Source organism: Chinchilla lanigera, unplaced genomic scaffold, assembly GCF_000276665.1.
Source record: "Chinchilla lanigera isolate Chin_1 unplaced genomic scaffold, ChiLan1.0 scaffold00067, whole genome shotgun sequence".
NCBI lineage: Eukaryota > Metazoa > Chordata > Mammalia > Rodentia > Chinchillidae > Chinchilla > Chinchilla lanigera.
The window spans coordinates 9,888,430-9,909,154 of NW_004955468.1; the positions used below are offsets into that span (position 1 = coordinate 9,888,430).

The window sequence follows — 20,725 nt, forward strand, 5'->3', positions numbered from 1 at the left end:
AGCGCCCTAGGCCTTCCCAGACTGGTGGCTCATCTGGCTCGTAGACTCAGATGGTCCATCTGGAAGTGCTAGAGAAACCTGCAGAGGCATCTGTGATGAAGAGTTCCAAATTCTGGAAGGAGGATAGTATCTACACCTGGAGCTGCTGGCTTTTTAAAATCTTCTTTTCGTTTGGTGAATGGAGGAAGGAGAAGCCAGCTTTGCAGAAATGTAAAAGCTCATTAAACTTAGAAGCATAGAAATGTTTTCAAGAGCAACTGCCTGGCATCAGGAGACCTAGATTTCCTTCTGGCTCCTTCTGTCTCAGGTGAAGGAGCGCAGGGTCTGCTCACCCTTCCTGGATCTCACAGAGTTGAGGCTGTTATTCCAGAGGCTGCTCCTACATGTGCTAGGGGACCTCTGCAGAAGGGGCCTGGGGCTCTGAGCCTGTCAGGGTGGCTCGGGTACCATTCTGCTTCCACTCAGACTGTCCTTCGAAACCCTGTTCGTATAGTGCTAACTAAGAATGTTGAAGCAGGCAGAGAAAAGCTAGTGCTTGTTTTGATTCTGGGACTGCAAGAAGGTGGGGGATCCATCTGTGTGAGGGAGGGGCCAGAAGGATGGATTTGGAGGAGGAAGAGGAGGGAGAGAGAGTGGGGCTGGTCCCAGGGAGAGGCGGGAAGGCAGGAAATGATGGGTAATTGACCAACCTCCGTCCTCAGCCCTGGAGGACACTGGTGGGAGGAAGCTGGTGATGGAGCGGGTCCTGGTCTGTGGGAGAAAGGAAGACCTTGCCTTCTAAATCACCTCAGATACAGAGCACTTCATTCTCTTCTCCACCCTACTCCTTGGCTAATCCTTTCCAAAATCCCTTCCATCTCTCATGGATTTCACTCCTTTTCTTTGACCTAAAAGCCCAAAACCTTCAGAAAAGGCCAGAGGATAAAGATTCTCCAGATCCCCCTGCCATCGTCCCCATTGTCCCTCCCCTCTGCACCTTCCTGCTTCCCTCATCTCACCTTCTCTGGCGTCTTCCCTCCTGCTCCTCCTTCCTTTTTATCTTTATTCTCATTTCTCTCTCCTCAGATGCTCTCATTGTCTTTTTGTTCTCCAGTCCCACATTTTGCTTTTATATCCATCTTCCCATCCTTCCCCACAGTTCCTCTCACTGCTGGCCTTCCGTTTCTTTTATCCAGGAGAGGCATTTCTGGGGAGAGATTCCGTACCCCCATCTTGCCCAGAGCAGGAGCAGCAGACTTGGGGTTATACCCTGTCTTGTCGGTTGGAGGCTGGCTCGGAAGCCACCGGGAATTTGAAGACTCTCCCCCGAACACCTTCTGGCCTTTAAAGGCAGAGTTAAGGCTGGTTTTCGCCAAGGCCTTTTTCAGCCCTAACCTTCAGGTTCCATCTCTGTTTTAATGTTCTCTCTTCCCTTTTCCTGTCTCTGTGTTGTTCGCTTTGTCTCTCACACCACAGCTTCACCTCAGCTCCATTCTTCTTCCTCCTGTGTCTAACCTTAAAACAATCTTTCAGCTGATGTGGTGGTGCAGGCCTGCAATCCCAGCACTCTGGGAGCCTGAGCCTGGAGAATTACAAGTTTGAGTCCAGCCTTGGCAACTTAGAGACTTACTAAGTCCTGTGTCAAAAATTTAAAAAAGGGGCTGGGGATTTAGCTCAGCGGCAAAGCGCCTGCCTGCCAAGCGCAAGGTCGTGAGTTCGGTTCCTGGTACCGGAGAAAAATCAAAAAAAAAAAAAAAAAATTTAAAAAAGACTGGGAATATAGCTCAGTGTGAAGGCCCTGGCTCTTGGAAAACAAAACAATACAAGGAAAAATCTTCTACAACGCTGAGCTTCTCACACTGCCAGCTTTCTCTTTGTTTCCTTCACTCTCTACTTGCCTATGACTCTTCCACCCTTGCTGCCACTGAGGGGTCCCTGTCCTGTGTTTCTGCGTCCACCCCCCACTCTGTGTACTTGAAGGCTGCCAGGGAGGCAGGTGCAGGGGCTGGGTGGAGTGGAGGGCAATGCGTCTCCTGCCTCCCCTGCCTTCCCTCCCCAGCGCCCCCCTCACCTCTTTTGGCCTTCTCTGGCTTTGTCCTAGTTTCTGCTCTTTCCTCCGCCTTTATCTGTCTTTCATTCTCCTTCCTCCTAGCCCCCTGCTCCCATCTGAGCTAAGTCCTTGCCTGCCACCTGCCTCCTCTCTCCCTGACCTCCCTTCCCTTACCCACTGAAGCCAGATGGAAATGCAGTTTTTCGGCAGAATCATGCACCAGGCTTGCCACCCCCTTTCTGCTCCTGCCTGTCATACCTGCTACCGCCAACCCCACCTGGGCTCACCATGGCATTGTCCTTCCCAAAAAACATTCTCAGGGTCCCCTGCCAGGCCACATTTGCATAGAGCTGTCAGTTCAGGTCTGACCAGGCTGCCTGGGGTTGGAGGCCCAAATGGGGCAGGTGGGAGTGTTTCCAGACATACCTGCCAGTCTTTCTCAGTTGGAGCTCAAAGTCCCTGTGAGTAGACCCAGGCTGGCAGGTGGCTTCAGGGACCCAGGCTTGCCTGCCTGCTCCTCTCCATTCACCCCCACAAGTGATGTAAAGCATTCTGATGGGGACTAATTATAGAGGGAAATAAGAATGACCTCGCTACTCCTGTGCTAGATACCCCATCTGGGTCCTCTGTGCTGCTGTCTTGTTGCTGCAAAACCACAGACCTCCCTAATACATTGCTGTCTTGGAAGAAATGTCAGGATGGGCCCCAGGCACACCAGCTCCCCTCAGTATGAGGTGGCAGGGCTTGGGATTGAGTCCTTGGTTGTCTCTTTAAGGCATGGCTGAGGCCGTAGGCCGTCTGTAGACTCTTAGAACATCAGAGTTGGAAATGCCCTTGAGAGCCCAGTTATTCAGCTCTTTTCCACTCCACTTTAAACAGGGGTGACCCAACCCCAGATACCCTATCCACCCACCCCCACCGCTGCCTACAGTCACAGTGCTGGCTGACGGCAGAGCCAGAACCAGATACACCCACGTTTCCGGAGGGCTTCTTCTGCCCCTCCTGGCAGGGTGGTGCTGGGCCTCTTCCCCGGGCCTTTTTCAGGGCTATGTTCCTGTGTTTTTGGTGGATGAGTCCAGTAAATCCAGTGGCCTGTCCCTGTGTGCACCACACAGCCCCTATGGTCTGCTCAGATGCAAGGAAACCAGGCCAGACTGTGGCCACTTGAAAAATCCCATCTGGGTCACTGGAAAGAGTAGCCGTTGGCTGTCTTCCCCATATGCCTTTCCTTAGAGATGGGCATTGCAGCACTGTGACCAAGCAGGCTAGGAAGGGGGAGGCGGGGCTGGTCCTTCGCCCATGGCTTGGCCTTCTGGGACAAGAATGGACTGGAAGGGGACACTAGTGAAGGGAAGCCCAGTTGGGGTATGTGGAGCCTCACTGCCCTTTGTCTTTCCACTTGCACCAGAGTGAAGCGAAGCCAGAGTGCTCCGGTGGGCAGGAGCACGGAGGTGATCATAGCCCTTGGATAATCGGACACTTGTCTCAGGGTGCGATTTGTCATTTTGGATGCTTTATCTGATATCCAGAGCACCTGACATCTTTCCAGCCCTTCTCCCAGCAAGTCAGTGGAGTTTTCTGAGCCCTGAAGCCTTATCTGTCAAAGTCCCTAAAGACATTCACATCCAAATTTGACATTGTAGCGCTCTGGTCTGGCCTTTGTATAAGGAAGAATCAACAGACGCAGACCTGTCCTGCCAGTCAGGTGGGCGGGCAGCTTCCCTCCTGGGAGCTTTGGCTCTAAGGGCTACCGCAGGCTGCACAGGTCTTTCTCCTCCTGTCCTCACTCCCTGAACCCTAGCTCAGTAGCACTCCCTCTCTCTCTCTCTCCCTGTGTCTCTCTCTGTCTCTCTCTCTCCCCCTCTCTCTCTCTCTGTCTCTCTCTCTCTCTCCTCAATCAGAGTGCCAATCTCTTCCTTTCTTCTGTCCATTGCCCTCTTTGCTGGCCCAGCTCATAAAATTGAAATCGTCTTTTCTCTGAGAGAATCTAACGTGAGGAGACTCTCTGGCTGTTGTATTTTTCATAGAGCAGGAAGGGATGGCTGGGATGGGGGAAGAAGGTCCAGTGGGGGTGGGGGAGAGCAAAGATGTGAGAGCAGAGGGAGGGAGGGAGAGTGGAGTGTGGAGAGATTTAGTTCCATCTGAAAGCTGTCGGTGCGAATCAAAGGCTTCCCTTTGAACCAGCAGCAGGATCTGGAGTGGAGAGCTCGGGGACTGCTCCGGCCCAGGGGGTTCATTACTGCTCGTTTGATAAATCCAGGGAGACAGGGCCGAGCCTCCACCACCCCCTCTCCTGCCACCCTGTTCCCTGGCTTCTCGCGTGCTTAGCCCCAGTGATTCTTGAGTTCAGGGCCTGGCAGGCCAGGCTCTGGGTACATGAGCACCAGGGTGCATGCACCGGGACATGGAGCAGATGGGTGCCCATGGGTGCAGGGACAATACACACTTGAGTGCAGGGGGACAGGAGGCGTGTGCACATGAGTGTGCTTGTGACTACAGGAAGTGCAGGACGGATTGCCGACTTTCCATCCTGTGATGGATATACAGGCTACTTCCTCGTTCTCAATCAAAAATGGAGCTTAGTGGTAGAGGGCTGGGAGTCGGTGGTAGAGCTTGCCTAGGATGTGTGAGGCTCTGGGTTTGATCCCTAGCACCACAGAAAATAGGATTTTTCCTTTTTGTGCTTTTCCAGCTCTGTGGGTGCAGGAGATGTGTTCATACCCAGACTGGCCCAGCTCAAGGCCTCTGTGCAGTGTGGATGGAGGGAGTAGGGGAACAGCTGGGAGGAAGGCTGGTGCCCCTGGAAGAGCAGTGTTGAGAAGGGGCTGTGGGCTGATGCTGAGAAGAGGAGCAGTCCAGGTGAGGGGACAGCAACTAGAAGAAGCTCAGAGGACCCTGGGAAAAGTGCACAATGGCCAGAGTGTCCCAGGAGAAGACAGCAGTAGCCAGGCCATTGAGATAACATTCTGGGGAGCTTCTGCTCCCTCACTGTGCTTACTGGATGCAGTGGTGTGATGGGAGGTAACTTGCTTAATATCACTGAGCTGGAGTTTCCTTATTAGGAGTAGGACTGACCCCTACCTCATTGGGTGGTTGTATAAGTTAACTGATGTTATATCACTGAGGTGCTTACCACAGCAGTGACACTTCAAAAGCAGATGTGTTTATAGTCACTGTTATTTCCATTGGCAACCATGGTGGCTTGTGGGCTAGCATTTAGGGAACTGCTGAAACCTCTGCGCGCGTGCGCGCATGCACGTGTTTGTGTGTGTGTGTGTGTGTGTGTCTTTTTGAGACGTCTCACTCTGCAGTTCAGGCTGGCCTTGAGCTCACTTTGCAGCCCAGGCAGGTCTCCAACTCACAGTGATCTCCTGCCTCAGCCTCCCGAGTGCTGGGATTACAGGTGTGCACCACCACACCTGACTAGGGAATTGCTGAAACCTCTTTGGAAGCTCTTGATAGTCATCCTAGCTGTGGGTGCTACTCTTTCCTCCATCCTGGGGCATTGACACACGCTTCCCCCTTGTTGGTGGCAGTGTGCGGAGAAGTCCTGCCTGACTGTAGGGCTGTGGCCAACCCCAGATTTGAAAAGCACAGACTTTCTAGGGGGAAACAGTGGCAGACAGACATCTAAGATGTAAAGTGGAGGCCAGAAATGGCAGCTGACAAGGGCTTGTGGCACTGATAGTTCTTTGTAGGGCAGAGGCCACGAATTCAGTTCACGTAGAAGAGTGGGTATTTATGGATATTCCTAGAGTGTGGCATAATGGCAAGTGCCACAGCCGTGGACCTGAAAGACCTGAGTTCAAATCCTGTCTCTGCTACTGGGCAGCTATACCTGCAGGGCCTTGTTTCCCTTTTCTGGAAAATGGAAGTAATAACTGCCACTGTGCAGTGGGTTATTATGCTAGAAACAACGTCTAGGGGCCATGTATCTTGGTGCCCGGCACATAGTTGGCATCTTGTAATTGGGGGTATTTATTATTGAGGAATGTTGCTAGGGCTGAAGGGACAAGAGAGGTAAATCATAGCATTTCTGTTCTTCGCAGCTCCCAGGAGGGTAGGGAGGCAGAAATACCTGAATAACTTTTAACCCAAGGCAGGCTCAGATGAGCACTTTAACCAGAACCCCGTGCAGTGGGAGAACAGGGGAAAGAAGTGTTCCAAGACCGAGGCTAAGAGAGCTTTGTGTTCTGCAGTGAGGGTGCCCTGTAACCTAAACAGAAGGGAAGCTGGGGGAGATCCAGGTTCCCTGGTTCCCCCCATCCCCAACTTTGACGAGAACCCTGACATCCCTGCACCCTCCGCTGCCGTCCCGGTTCCTGCCCCACTATCTCTCTGGCTCTGACCTCCTCTACCTTACTGATTTTATTCAGCTATTCACCAGCTTTTGAGCCCTGGCCAAGCCCCCAGGAATCTCCTGTTCTGGTGGAAAAGACAGAGGGCCCCCCACACCCAAGCGTCGCAGAATGGGCACTGCGCGAATCCCTGCCAGGAATGTCACCCCTGTGGTCCACACACCTCCCTGCCCGCCTCTCTTGGCCTCCATCTCTGCTGTCCTTCTCTCTCTCTTTTTTGCCGCATGGTGCTGGGAATCGAACCCAGGGCCTTGTGCATGCAACACAAGAACTCTACCACTGAGCCACATCTCCAGCACAGTCCTACTCTTCTGCCCTGGGCTGGGTCTTTATTAGGCCACAGCCCCTTTGTCTGTGAGCCTTTCCTGGACCCTTGGGTGAGCTTGTGCTTTTCTAACTGAGAGTTCTGCTTCCGTTCTTGCACCTTCCCTCTGCCTGTGTCTGTCTTTGTCTCAATTTCTCAGCATCACTAGCACCTCTGACAGCCTCTCCCTTGTGGTGTGTGTGTGTGTTCATTTGTGCTCCTGCATACCGTGTGGACAGCCCGGTGTTTCTCTGCCTGCCCTATTGTAGCTGCTTAAGGGTTCACCACTTGTGCGATGGTGTCGAAGGCCGAGAGGGAGGGAGATCAAAGCAGGTGGGAAGTCACTTAAATAAGCCCACAGAAGCGTGCCAGGCCCAGAGGTGAGGCGGTGGGTTGGGTGGATGCTACAGCAAGTGGCTGATGTGTTTTCATTTTCTGTCTGTGGTCAGTCCCTTCCCGCTTGGCCTCCCACCTGACTCCCAACCCTGCAACCACACTTCCCTGCTTTGCTGTTTGGCTCAGGTTCTATTACCTGGAAGTGGGTGTGGGAAGAGGGCTGAGATTTCACCCCTTGCTTGGGCTGACTCTGTTTCGGCAGGGGTGGTGGGAGGCTGGGGCACTCGGGACCCCAGAGCCATGTGCAGAGGCGCAGGCACCACTTGGTGGGTCCTGTGCTCTGAGTTCTTGGCACCTTCTTGACACTCAAGGGCATACCAATACCTTGTCCCTCCTCTTTGCCTAAAGCCACCAGGGCACCTCTACCCTCTTGCTAACAAGCTGCTGAGCCTAGAAACTGACAGCCACCACCCACTGTCAAGGCATTGCCCTCCTCTGCTCTCTCAGTTCCTGTCTCCTCCTCCTCACAGCAGGGCCTTCTGGACTCTGGCTCTTGCCCTTCCAAGCTCTGCGCTGCACCCGCTTGGTCAAGGAGCATCCGAGGACTGACTCCAAGTCCTCCCCCGCACCCCTGGCAAGTCCCGCCCCACTGGAAGGAGCATGTCACCCCCACGGCCTTGCCTGGCTGGAGCTGTGACCCTCACCTGGACGTGTATATGGGTGGGGTGCTCTGCCTCCTTTTCCTCATGGGGGTTTCACCAGGCAGGACTGGAGCTGGGCATTTGCTCACTTGCACTTTATCAAGCAACAGACTTATTTGGAACACCTACCGCTGTACCTGACAGCTGAGCCTTGATGGATGTAGTCAAGAAACTGCCCTTGGGCCAGGCAGGGAGGGTGGCCAGTGCCCAGCAGTTCCTACTACAGCAGAAGTGAGAAGTGAAGACTCCAGAATAGGAGGGAATGCAGGCAAGTCACGGAGGATGTCTCAGAGGAGGTGACTGTTTGATCCCAAGAGAGCAGAAGGGAACAGTGCCCCTCACTAAAGCTTGCACAAGGGCACGGAGGGGCAGGTGGCAAAAGCCTGGTATGTGCAGAAGAGAGAGAACAAGACTGGGTGAGAGGAGAACTAGCCGGGGCCTGGGGCCTCTGGACTCCATCTCTAATACTGTCTTGGTTGCGGGGACTGTTTGGGGACCAGGAGTAATGCTTGTGACTTTCATAAGGCTCAGAATCTTAATGATCTTCCTGGAGTTAAATTTTGAGACTACTCATTGTCTTCCTCTCCACACTTCTGCTGGGTCATCATTGCTTCCATTTCCCTTCTTATAAGGGTCAATTTTACTTCAAAATCCCCAAATTCCCAGAAAGACAGATGCCACCTTGTTTATCACCTTCCTGTTCATTTTCACATGGTCCCTCCAATTGTCTGCTTTGTGTTGTTTAAGCGCTCAGCATAAATACTGAACATAGCTACCGTTCAGTGGGTACATGCGAGAGACTATAACAAGCATGGTGAACACTTCGGTGTGTTTGACTTTCACAGCCTTAGAGGTGGACGTGATCGTCCCCCAGTTTACCGAGGATGAAAAGGGAGCTTAGCGAGTAACTTAGCCAAGGTCACTTGGCTAGGAAGCTGCAGAAGTACAATGTAAGCTTCAGTCTGTGTCCTACGCCTCAGCTCCTGGTAGTGTGTTTATGTAGCGAGGACCTTTGCGGCCTGCTCTAGACCTGCCGTTGTACAGGTGAGCCAGTGCAGGCCTGATGAAGAATGACAAGCCCGAGGTTGCCTGCTCCTCATCCCGGAGGGATCTCTGTTCCCTGACTCCTGTTGCAGGATCAGCTACCACCTAGCTCCCAGAGGACAAGAGGCCAGCTGCTTCTGGTCCTCTGGCGACTTCAACAAGAGACCAGGGTGTCCAGGCTGCATGCGGGAAAGCTGTCTTTATAAATTGCATCTGTGAGCCAGGGCTTACTGGTCACCCCACTCTGAAGCCCTTGACTTGGGCTCGGGGGCTGTGGGAAGGAGAAATGTGTGTATGGAGAGTTTGCAGCATGTAGCTGCACTAGAGAAATGCGCAAGGATATGAATAAATTTGAATAATAATGAGGGCAATGCCTGAATTAATAATGCTGGCTGCTCACCTGACCCACCCTTCCACCAGGATCTCAGCCCCTCCTACCCTTGTTCCTCGAAATGTGGGTGAGCCTCATCCTCTCCTTAAGAGATGTGCCGGTAAAGTCAGATCAGCAGTGCTGGGGAGTCACTTTCATGTATGGGAAAAAGACCCTGTTTCTTTGGGCTCTGCCAACCCAAAGAGTTGAATTAGTCCACTTTACCAAGAGTAAAGAAGCTGCTTTATATTATATCATATTGTGGCCATCAGGCCATTCTTGGCCCCACCACCTCCAATTCCTTCGCAGCCCACTCAGCCTCCTTTTTGACCCACAGCCAATGAGGACAGATGTCCAATATTCAGGGAGAATGAGAGGGAAAAGACAGCATGGCTCACTGCTTTGGGATAGAGGTTCTCATTCTGGTGGAACAGATAGGAGAAACACCACCAACACCCCCGCCCACCAGCTGCCCTCAATCTCCAACACACAGGCCTAAGCCCTAATAGCTTGAGACAGGAAATCCTGTGGATAAAGCTACAAGAGGAGGGCTGGGTGGTGGACAAGTGTGCTTGCTCAAGGAGCAAAGTGATCAGTCTAGGAGGGCTTCCTAGAAGACGGGAAGATGGGGCAGATTTGAGCAGGGGGAGAAATGGGGCAGGAGGAACAGAAGAAGGGAGAGGATAAGGTTAGGATCCTGGTGCTGGGGTGTAGCGCAGTAGTAGAACACTAGCCTAGCACTCACAAGGCCCTGAGTTCAACCCCCAGGCTTGGAGGACATGGAGGACAGGTAGAATCATTGCCTGTACGGTGGTTTAGAGGAAGGTCCAGAAATGGTAAGGGATGAGTTATATGCATTTGCACACAGGAACCATAGCAGATCAGAGAAATTTTGGGAATCTGGGTTTGGAAGGGGATGGATTTGGAGACTGTGGCTTCTGTGAAGGCTTTGTGCTGGGAGGGAAGGAAGAGGAGGGAGCTGCTGGGGTCTGAAGAGAGCTGATTCTGGTTACCTGGGTGTGCTGGAAATGTCCCCTCCCCTCCACTCTCCTCCCCTCCTTCCCCACAGCACGGTGGCCTGTCCCACCACTGGGGCCGACCAGTGATGGAGTGAGCCGGTGGGTGGGAGCAGTGGGGGAGAAGAAACCCGCAATCCAATTCCCTGCTCCATTTAGGCTCCACAATTAAAGGCAATTACTCTGCAGTTCTCTAATCAAATGCTCCCGGCCGAGCTGCCAGCCGGGCAGCCATGTGTAGCTCCCGCAGCCGGAGGGAGAGTGGAACAAAGTCACACGGCCTCTTGGCTCCCACGGTGCGGGAGGCTGAGGGCATGCAGGTGTGTCCGTGTGTACCCTCATGCCCCAGCACTTGGGTCAAGGAGGGAACACAGCATGGGGCCAGTGTGCCAAGAAGTGGGTCCGAGCCACTTGACCTTGGATCTGTGCGTACATGACCGTGTAGACATGGCTGACCCGTGGAACCCACCCCTCTGCCCTTGAAGGAGGCATGGGGGGATTATACCTGGTGTAGTTGCATACTTGGTGCCTCATGTTGGCTCATGTGACACATGTCCTAGTAGGTGTCATGGTGGCGGATTCATGCGTCTGGGCCTGAGTCCCAAGGGTGCAGGCTGTGACGTCAGCAGCAGCCTTTGTTATGGCTGCAGCGCCTGTGACTGGCTGCGGAGGAAGGCAGGCAGTAGGGTCATGGAGGAATAGCCCAGGACCTGGCAGGCAGAGGCTCCAGCTCCAAACCCAAATCTACTAATAATTCCTGGGTGCCCGTGGGTAGGTCTCTCTTCTCCGGGGACCTCCGAGTCCTGCTCCACAGAATGAGGTTTTTGGGCCAGACCCATTCCCGAGGCCTTTAGGTAACACTGCACCACTGCTGTGATTGCTGGTTACTTCGGCGCCTAAAACCCACCCGGGTGGGCTGTGGGGAGAGAAGGGAACGAAGGGCAAGCCCGTGATGGCTTGGAGGGAAGGGGTTGGCACTGAAGTGGGGCAGGGGCCGAGACTGTCTCCTTCTTTCAGGGAGAGAATGGAAGCTGAGGTAGGGTGGCCTCTTGGCAGAGCCCCTCTCCTCAGTCACCTCCTTACCCAGTGACCGCTTGGGTTTTACCAGGGACTCAGACCCGCTTCAGCCAGGAGCCAGCTGACCAGACTGTGGTGGCCGGACAGCGGGCCGTGCTCCCTTGCGTGCTCCTCAACTATTCTGGCATTGTGCAATGGACCAAGGACGGGCTGGCCCTGGGCATGGGACAGGGCCTCAAAGGTGAGTGGCCACCCCACACCCAAGTGGTGATGTCTTCACCCTCGTTTCTCACTCTCCACCCAGACTCGGGGACTCGCCATCCCTGATGTTCCTCACCACGCACGACCTCCCCTCCCCTTCTCCTGACTCTGTTCTTCCCAAACTGTGGACAAGGCCACGAAAGGCAGTGCAGAGCCCAGGAGATGGAGGCAAACCCAGAGACCTTTGCAGATGGGAGTTGCAGGGCAGCCGCAGGCAGACAGGTCACACAGGAGGTGTCAGGACAGTACAAGGTGGGGCCTCCGGTACTTTCTGTGTTCCTGGAGTGCTGCAAGCAGGCCAGCTGTGCTCCACCTTCTCCTCCCCGCTGCCCAGGCCATGTCTATTCAGAGGCCTAAAATTCGTTTTAATGTCAGCCCGAACACTTATTTACTTATTCATTGAGCAAGCATTTCTTAAGCACAGGCTATGTAGTCAGTGCTGAAGAAAACATAATGACTCACTTAGGATCAAAAGGGCAACCTCCTATATTCCTTAGCAAGTGAGGAGACCTGCAGGAAGGCTGCCCGAGGACCGAGTAGGAGCCTGAGTCCTGGTCCTGCCTCTGTCGCCTGGGAGCTGGGTCACCTGTGGAAAGCCCCTTCCCCTCTCTGACACCGGGAACAGGCATAACAGTGACAGGATTGCCTGCCTTCAAAGTGCCCCTGTAGGTTTTGCATGAAATGAGAGAAGATGCTTTGTGAAAACACATGGTTAGCTGTAAAGCCCTGTGATGGTGCGCGTATGGGGGAGTTGTGCTGTGTATTTCTACCCTTACTATTTTTGAGGGGGTTGAGATGATTTATGTGGGCTCCGAGTAGTTTTTGGTACAGGTAGGGGAGATCTGTGTGTAGCCATCTGTATAAAGGAAAGAGGTGGTTCGCACCAATCTATTGCTGATGGAAAGAGAGAGACTGGGAGAGAGAGATCAATAGATATGGAGTGAGAAGAATCGATAGCCGCTAGACAGAGGGAGATCGCGGGCGGGTGGGGATGTGTGACGTGAGTGAGGATGTGAGCAGAACTTGGAGGGCGGAGGACCACAGAGACCAAATGGAGGGGCAGAGCCTCAGAGGCCACACACCCCCCGCCGGGGGCAGGACACCAGGCCCTGGTTAGGCAGGACCTGGCAGACCTTGCCTCGTCCATTCCTCCCGTGGCGTGTGGGGCAAGACCTCGGCCTGCCTTGGGCTTCCCTCTGCCTCATAAGCCCCACAGAGGTGCCCCCAGTGAGCTCCGGCTGCACCGTGCTGCCCTATATTTCCTCTTGCCCACACGCTCTCCCGCTCCCCTCCTGCTTTTCTCCCTGCTGGCTGCTTTCTCCCCTCTTCCTTTGCTATCATTATGAGAGACATTTGTCTGCAAACAGCTCCGGAGATATCATCTGCTCCTGCTCGTCTCCCCACGTCTGCCTGCCCCCATCCAAGCCTCCTGCTTTATGGCTCCCCCGCTCGCTGTGGGGGGCCCTGACACATTTGGGTCTGTCTGGCACTTCCAGATCCCACCTGCCATAGTGCCCCAGGAGAAGGGAGAGGGGGATGCAGACCTGGGATTGGGTGGGTCCTGACTCAGGACAAGAGGCGGGGAGAGGGTGCATCGTTGGGACGTGGTAGTCTGATCCTGAGGCCAGGCCTCACCCTTTCTCTTCCTGCAGCCTGGCCACGATACAGGGTCGTGGGCTCTGCGGATGCTGGGCAGTACAACCTGGAGATCACAGACGCCGAACTCTCTGACGACGCTTCTTACGAGTGCCAGGCCACGGAAGCTGCCCTGCGCTCCCGGAGGGCCAAACTCACCGTGCTCAGTAATGACTGCCCCCACCTACCCTCCTGCCCCCAGCTCTGTCTCCCACTTCTCCCATGCCTTGGCCTTGCTTTTCCCCACACTGTTCTTGCTGTTCTCCGTGTGATTTTCTCTGACAGTTTCTTCCTTAAGCATCTTCCAGAGCCAAGTGCAGATGAGGAGAGTCCAGGGGGCTGTCGACAGCCACTGGTGGCCTGTTGGAGCCATGTGGGTCTGGCATCCTCTGCTCCAGTCTCTGCCCAGGCCATTTGGGACCCAGACCCACCTTGGGACATAGCATGGAAATGGGGCTCCTCCTGCAGGAGAATGTGGGTTGATGGAATGCCCTCCCTTCCCAGCTGCCCAGCAGTCAGGCTTGTGGGTGAGGGAGCTTCTCCCTCCTCCTTTCCACCCCTCTGCTACTTCAGAGACCCAGAAACAGCCCTTTTGCTGACTCCTACCCCAGCCCAGCCCCACCTGCTCTGGCTGCCCCCCTCCGTCCCCTCTGCACTCGCCCCTCCTCTCAGATTCACCAGGGCCTCCTCAGGGGATGGTGCAGGCTGGCAGGAAGGGCCTGGAGGGCTGGGGCTGGGGTCCTGCTGTGTCTGCTGGCAGCTATAGCTGCAGGAGGGCTCGTCTTGTGGAAGCCCTGCTCCCAGCAGCAATGTGCGGTGGGGACACAGCAGATGTCCTTGAATGGTAGCCCCCGTGGCCATCTGCATAACGAGGTGACTCTCCTGCACACAGAACTGGAATGGGGCCAGCTGTGACACGCTTTAGCCCCTCTGTCACTTGAGTCCTGGCCTCGGACGTTCGGCCTCCCCTGCTCAGTGGTCTGCCGCGTACTGTCTGACTTAGGCTCTTCTACCTGGGACCCTCTCTTCCCTTTTGCCATTAGCTCTGTTCCTGTCTCTTTCCTGCTTCCATCTGATCTGTCTCAATTGCCCTCGTTCCCCTCCCTCTAACGTGAAATCACTGAAGCAGGGAGTGAGGGGAGAGGAGCTGAGATGAATGAACTTGGAACCAGGACACTTACTGTTTTAGGGCAAGCGGAGAGAGAATGTGGCAAGTTGTCTCAGGCAGCAGAAAGAACCCTGTGCTGCTCGGAGTCCAGAGACCTGGGCTCTGATATCTCCTTGCCTGTGTTGGCACCACAACCCAGTGAGGTCCTGGCCTCTGAGCATGGGCTTTTCATCATTGACGTGGCTTAATGACACCAGCCTGTTCTTAGTCAGTGCCGCCTCCCGCTGCCTGCACAGGGGGTCATAAGCTGGGAAGATCTGTGCAAGTGTGAGGTGTCAGAAAGTGAGAACTGGAGGGACCCAGCGGCTGGGCTGGTCCTTTGGAAGGGCTAAGATGCATAGCTGGTCGGGGACTTGCTTTTCCTCACTAGAACCAAAGTAGGAACACTAGCTAGGGGCAGGATTGTAGTTACAGAACAAGAATTAGAGATGAACATGAAATGCAAGACATCATCCTTTATCCACACTGAACCAGGCATCCCAAGGATGCTGAGATATTTACAGGAGCGTCCTCCTCCTTTCTTCCCTAACTGCCTCTAGTTTGGACCCTGGAAGGTGCTACTTCTGTCCTGGAGAAGTCGCATCCCAGCGAGGGGCCCTCATATCCTTCCCTTCTCTGTCCTGTTTCACACACAAATGGAGAAAGAGAAATGATGAAAATTCCACTAAATGCCTCAGTGTGGCCCCACCAAGGGTTTGCAATGGCACCCCTTGGCTTGGCTCAGTCCACCAAGTCTTCCTGGAGAAGGAGAATGGCAGTGGGAACCCTCGATGGGGGCGTGGCTTGTTAGAAAGCTTGCAGGTCAGAGAGGGAACCTAACTGGCTCCTGGAAGGGACTGGTCACTGCTGAGGGTGAGGCCTTCTCTGATTTGAGCAGAGAAGCAGAGCTGAGCGGGCGGCAGATGGTAAGTCCTGATGCGCCTCTCCCTCACTCCCTACCTGGCATCTCTCCCCAGCCTTCAAACACCCGCCACCTGTACCACACGGAGGCAGCCAGAAGGGGTAACAATTTCCACACCCCCTGTTACCAGCCTGCCCACAGCCCTGGCTTGTGGCCCTGGGGCCCTATACACTGGACAGGGCAGAAACAAGCAGGCCGTGCCCCGGGTCTGGAATCTGCCTCCCTGCACACGCCAGCCCCATAAACTCCCCTCATCTGCAGCCTCCCCAGCTAGTCCACGCCCCACCTCCCCAGGCCAGCCGCCTTCACAGAATGGCCTCTTTCATTCTTCCTTGCAGCAGGCTTGAGAGGAGGCCTGCCCCCCTTCCCAGCAGACGCAGAGCCAGACATAATATAGATCTGCAGGCCTACAGCTCATTATTCAGGGCAGTAACAACGGGAGTGCAGCGGGATGAGTGTGGCTGTGGGGTCAGGCGGGCTTAGTCCATGGCCCAGCTCTGCCATTTACCGCGCCCTCTCGTCTCCGGGCCTCAGTTCCTTATCTGTAAATTGGGGTTAATGGTATTTCCATGGGAGGATTAATGACATGTACTCTGCGGGAAGGATTGAATGAAACCATATACGCGAGGCACCCTCACTGACACGAACGGTAAGCATTCAGCAGATGGTAAAAATGATTGCTGATCGTGTTACAGTGCACAGTTGGCTTCACGTCCCAGGTGTTGTTTTCGAAATTTTACAAACAAGGAAACTGAGGCCACTAGGCACTTGGGCGCACTGATACACATTTAAGATTGAAGTCACAGATCAGAAACACGGGGTTCCTAAGCACAGGCACACACCAAGCTCTCTAAGGGCTGGCTGAGCGCACGCCTCCATAACCTTGAATCTAGGGCTCTGCTCGTGCAGGACTGCACCCTCCAGCATGGCAGCAAGCTGCTTCCCACCCCCATCCCTGAACCTGCCCCCATCTGACCCTGGAACCTGATACACCAGGGAGAGAGGAGTAGGAGGAGAGCCCAGGAGTCAGAGGATCATTAGCCAGGCAGAGCCAGAGCCTCTGCTGGTTTTCACTGGGGAGTAACGCTAACACGGTTTACAATCGTGAGGGCCTCCACCTTCCAGTGCATGTGCAGCACTGCCCCGGCTTTCACAAGGGCCCAGGAGTAGCCATTATGATGCCTCTGATGAAGAAGCTGACACTTAGTGACTTCAGTGACTCGCCCAACATCACACAGCAGGTAGACGAAGGTGCCAGGACTTGAAAGGAGAGTAGCCTGGTTCTGAACTCATCTCCCTGCTCTCCCACTGGGTGTGCATGGGTTAAGAGAACGCCAGAATGGACCTAAGCGGCTTCCTTCCACTGGAAACCGCAGCACAGAGACCTTCCCGAGCTTTGGGCAGCTCTGCCCCATCCCCCCTCAGCTCCATGGGCCTCCCGTGTTCGCTTCCCATGGGTCCCTCTGCAAACCTCCCTCTCATTCTTGTCTGTCCTAGAAGGAAACCAATGAAACCCTTCTTCATGGGGGGACCAAAAAGATTATATAGCCAAAATCCTTAGGCCTTTATCCCCTCTTATCCATTCCTTACTTCAGCAAATATTCCTCCAAGGATCTGTGATCAGCCAAGCTCTGGCTGGACATTGGAAGTTGGAGCATGAATAAGGAGAGGCCCCGCCCTCAGGGCGCCTACAGTCTGGTGCACATTAGCTTTAGAAGCCTGTGGGGATGTGTGTGGCAGGGAGACAGCTCCTGTTTGCCAGCAGGAAATGTCCGGTGCATTCAGTTCCTTAAGCATTCAGCCTGCTTTGGCCATATTCTAGGGACTGGAAATGGTATATAAATATTAGTGAGACAGGGTCCCTGCTTTCCCAAGGGATAGCGGTTTTGGTTGAGGCAGGGGCAGATAGTCACCATAAATAACCCAAATACGGGGCGGAGGTGCTAAGAACAGTGAGTGACTGGCTGGGTGTAGGCCACAGGAAGCTTTTGCATCTACTGGGATTTGACAGGGTGGTAACACCTTACAGAAGGACACGCCACATGGGAAGATTAAGCACAAGCAAAGATCCGGAGGAGGTGAGAAACCAGGGCTCAAGGACCCCAGAACAAAAGGCCCAGGGGCTTGGAACTCATGCCAGAGGCAGTGGTAGCCACTCAACGTGTTTGAGCAGGGGGCTGGCACGGCCTTAATGGCCACAGGGAAAGCAGCCTACTCAGGAAGGTTGCTGGAGTGGCCTGTCCATCTGGCTGCCCCTGGGCAGAGGAGCAGACAGAAGTAGGTAGGTGTAAGAAGCTCCATGAATGTAGTCACCCTTCTTGAGGCGTGAGCTGTGCTCAAGGCCTGAGATAGCCTGTGCCTTTCCTCGAGTGTGAGGCTTCCCCTCTTTCCTAGTGTGTACCCTGGAGCAGTGTCGGGGTGGGGGGTAGGGGTGTGGTCCCTGAAATGGTGCAGGCTGAGAAAGAATAACCACAGGAGGCTGGGAAAGCTTGCGGGCTGCTCACCCCACGTGAAGCCAGCGTGGGAGCGAAATAGTCACTAGTTAGGACGGGTAGCACCACACTGCAGAGAGGTGCAGATGAAGGGACAACCCTGTGAGCACAGAGAGTGGATACCTGGGTAGTGTTAGCTGCACCCTGGGCTGACTCCGCTGTGCTCTTCCCCGGCAGTTCCCCCAGAGGACACCAGGATTGACGGTGGCCCCGTGATCCTGCTGCAGGCGGGCACCCCCCACAACCTTACCTGCCGGGCCTTCAACGCCAAGCCCGCCGCCACCATCATCTGGTTCCGGGACGGGACCCAGCAGGAGGGCGCGGTGGCCAGCACGGTGAGACCCTGCCTGCTCCTCTGGGCCCAGCCCTTCTTTTTTTTCCCATAAGATCTGCCCACAGGCTGAGGAGGACAGAGGTGAGAAATGGGCCCTGCCGAGGTCATCTTGTCCAGTGCTCTGATGAGACAGTTGGGAAAACTGTAGCCCAGAGAAGAGAAGCGGGTACCCAGCTTTACCTCACCACTCAGTAGTTGAGCAGAAACATTAACAGTGATCAAGCACTTGCTACGCACCAGGTTCTGTACATGATAAGCACTTTATGGACAGGCTTTCTGAGTCCTCACCAGAGCCCTAGAATGTGGGTGCTGCTTGCACCTCACAAAGGCAGAAACTGGTCAGAGTTTGAGTGCCTTACCCAAGGTCACACAGCTCACAAGAAGCAGAGCTGGGATTTGTAGCCGGGTCTAACAGTGCACTGTCTGCAGTGATCATTTCTACCCCTGTTCTCCAGCAGCAAATTGGTACATCACCCCAGTCGTGACTACTAAGAGGTTGGGAAAGCAAGGATTATGTATTGCATACAGCTTGCAGAGGAGGCAACCATGACAGTGAAAGGCATCCAGCCACTTGCCCAGGATCCTATGGCAAAGGTGGTGGTACAGATAGAATTAGAATCCACATCTTCTGTTTGGGGTCCTTCTGCTAGCCATAGGCTCTTTTCTGGGTGCTCAGGAGATGCTTCTCAGTGTGGAGAGACTGCTCACCTTTGTTTGTACATGGGTGGTGAGCTCAGGGGGTACTTGACTTTGGCTTTAGCTCCGCCCTCTGTGCATGGTGTGACCTTGACCAGTTCATGTCATAAGTGATCCTTTGGGCTCAGTGGTGCTTAACCTCTTTGCCACCAAGAGCTGTTATTTTTCTGCTGTGGGGCTACATGTTTCAAAATGCTTTGGCAGCCCAGCAAGTCTCTTCATTCATGGCATTAGTTGTCCATCCCCCATGTCTTGGCTACTTTTCTCTCATTGCTGAGACAAAATACCTAACACCCAGAATTAAGGAAGGAAAGGTTTGTTTAGCTCATACTCTGTGGAGGTTTCAGTCCATACTCAGCTGGCTCCAAGGCAGAGTGGCTAACGGCAGCGGAAAACAGCAAAGTAACAAGAGCAAAAGGGAGGAGTGGCAGCAAGCAGCCTCTTTCTCTCCCTTACATTGTATGCAAACTATCTGCCCCAGGGCCGGTGTAGCACTCACACCCATAATCCCAGCATTGGATCATGGATCAATCATAAACTCTAAAAGCCCATACCCAGGCTTTGAGGGGACATCCAGACACAAACTGTAACACCTCGTTTCCATATTCGTTGAAAACCAAAGCCCTGTGAAGCTGTGTTACAGCACTGACTGGTTCTGTGTGGTCCTCCAAAGATCAGGACTCATCTAAGTGCAGGACCAGACTTTGGTTGATTTCCCTTAAGCAGTCTGCAATATGAAAAACAGCCTGAGGGTTCCAGTGATCATATTGGAGAATCTCAGCTTAGGTGTCACTGAGCAAGTGTCTCTGGGTACTGCAGGCCCGGCCCTGTGCTCAAGGAGTCTGCGGGTTCCTGGAGACACCCAATGCTGAAACCCCACAGGTGGTCCCACAAGTAAGGCTAGGTGCACAGGTTCAGAATGGGAGGTGATCCTGGAGGTTGGATCAGCCCAGAAAGGCTTTCCAGGAGAGTGACTTACACTGGACTCAGAGAATTGCAGGAAGGAGGCTCCATCCCATGGAAAAAACTACAGCAACCAAAAGTAAACGCTCCTGTAAGCTGTGAGCTTCAGTTAGTGACAGTACATCTGGACTGGTCCATCTGTCGTAATGCGTTTATGTTAGTGACAAGGGAATCCGTGAGGTAGACAAGAGAAGGTATGGAAACTCTGTACTTTCTGATCAATTTTTCTGTAAATTTAAACCTTTTAAAAAGCCAATTAAAAGCCTAGTGTGGGGCTGGGGACATAGCTCAGTGGTAGAGTGCTTGCCTGGAATGCACAGGCCCTGAGTTCAATCCCCAGTACCACCAAAAAAAAAAAAAAAAGCCAAGTGTGATGGTACACGCCTATCCCACCACTTGGGAGCCTGAGGCAGGAGGATCTCTGTGGTTTTGAGGCCAGCCTGAACTACTTAGCAAGACCCTGTCTCATAAAACCAAAGAAAGAAAAGTCCATTAATAAAAAAAAAATCTCAGAAGAAGAAAACGGGAAGAGTTGAGCTTTGAAGTCCCCCTCCGAGAGGTCAGGTCCTTCAGAGGAGAGGGCTACCAGCTTGACCTTGTCTCCCACCCTTGTCACGCTCCAGGAACTGCTGAAGGATGGGAAGAGGGAGACCACCATTAGCCAGCTGCTCATTAACCCCACAGACCTGGATATCGGGCGCGTCTTCACGTGCCGCAGCATGAACGAGGCCATCCCTAGTGGCAAGGAGACTTCCATTGAGCTGGATGTGCACCGTGAGTGGGGCCCGCGGAGCGGCAGGCTGGGAGCCGAGGTGTGGAGGAGGCGCAGGCAGCCTCTGGGAGGCATAGGGACAGATGTTCCCTTCATCCTCCTCAGTCTCCTGCTCTGAACCAGGGACCCTGGGCACGACCAGTAAAGGGGCATTGCCTGCGCTCGGGCAAGCCCTGGATTTAAACGGGAGTGTGATTTGGAGCAATGATTTAGTGTCTCTCAGCCTCAGATTCAGATTGTGTACAGCTGTAGAAAATAAAATACAGACTAGAGCCCCGTACCCACGATTCCAAACTAAAGTGAATTGGCGGAGAAACCCGAACCCAGG

At 54.0% G+C, this 20,725-nt stretch overlaps 1 protein-coding gene across 3 annotated transcripts in view; it reads left to right on the plus strand.

Annotated features, from left to right (window-relative positions):
* The window catches only part of Kirrel (kin of IRRE like (Drosophila)), a 99,310-nt gene that overhangs the window by 67,781 nt on the left and 10,804 nt on the right, over positions 1-20,725 (plus strand). For all 3 annotated transcript variants that reach the window (XM_013522482.1, XM_013522483.1, XM_005400135.2), the window contains exons 2-5: positions 11,267-11,416; positions 13,089-13,238; positions 17,810-17,967; positions 20,249-20,399. In XM_013522482.1, the coding sequence (XP_013377936.1) occupies positions 11,267-11,416; positions 13,089-13,238; positions 17,810-17,967; positions 20,249-20,399 (609 nt within the window). The remainder of the gene's footprint in view (positions 1-11,266; positions 11,417-13,088; positions 13,239-17,809; positions 17,968-20,248; positions 20,400-20,725) is intronic.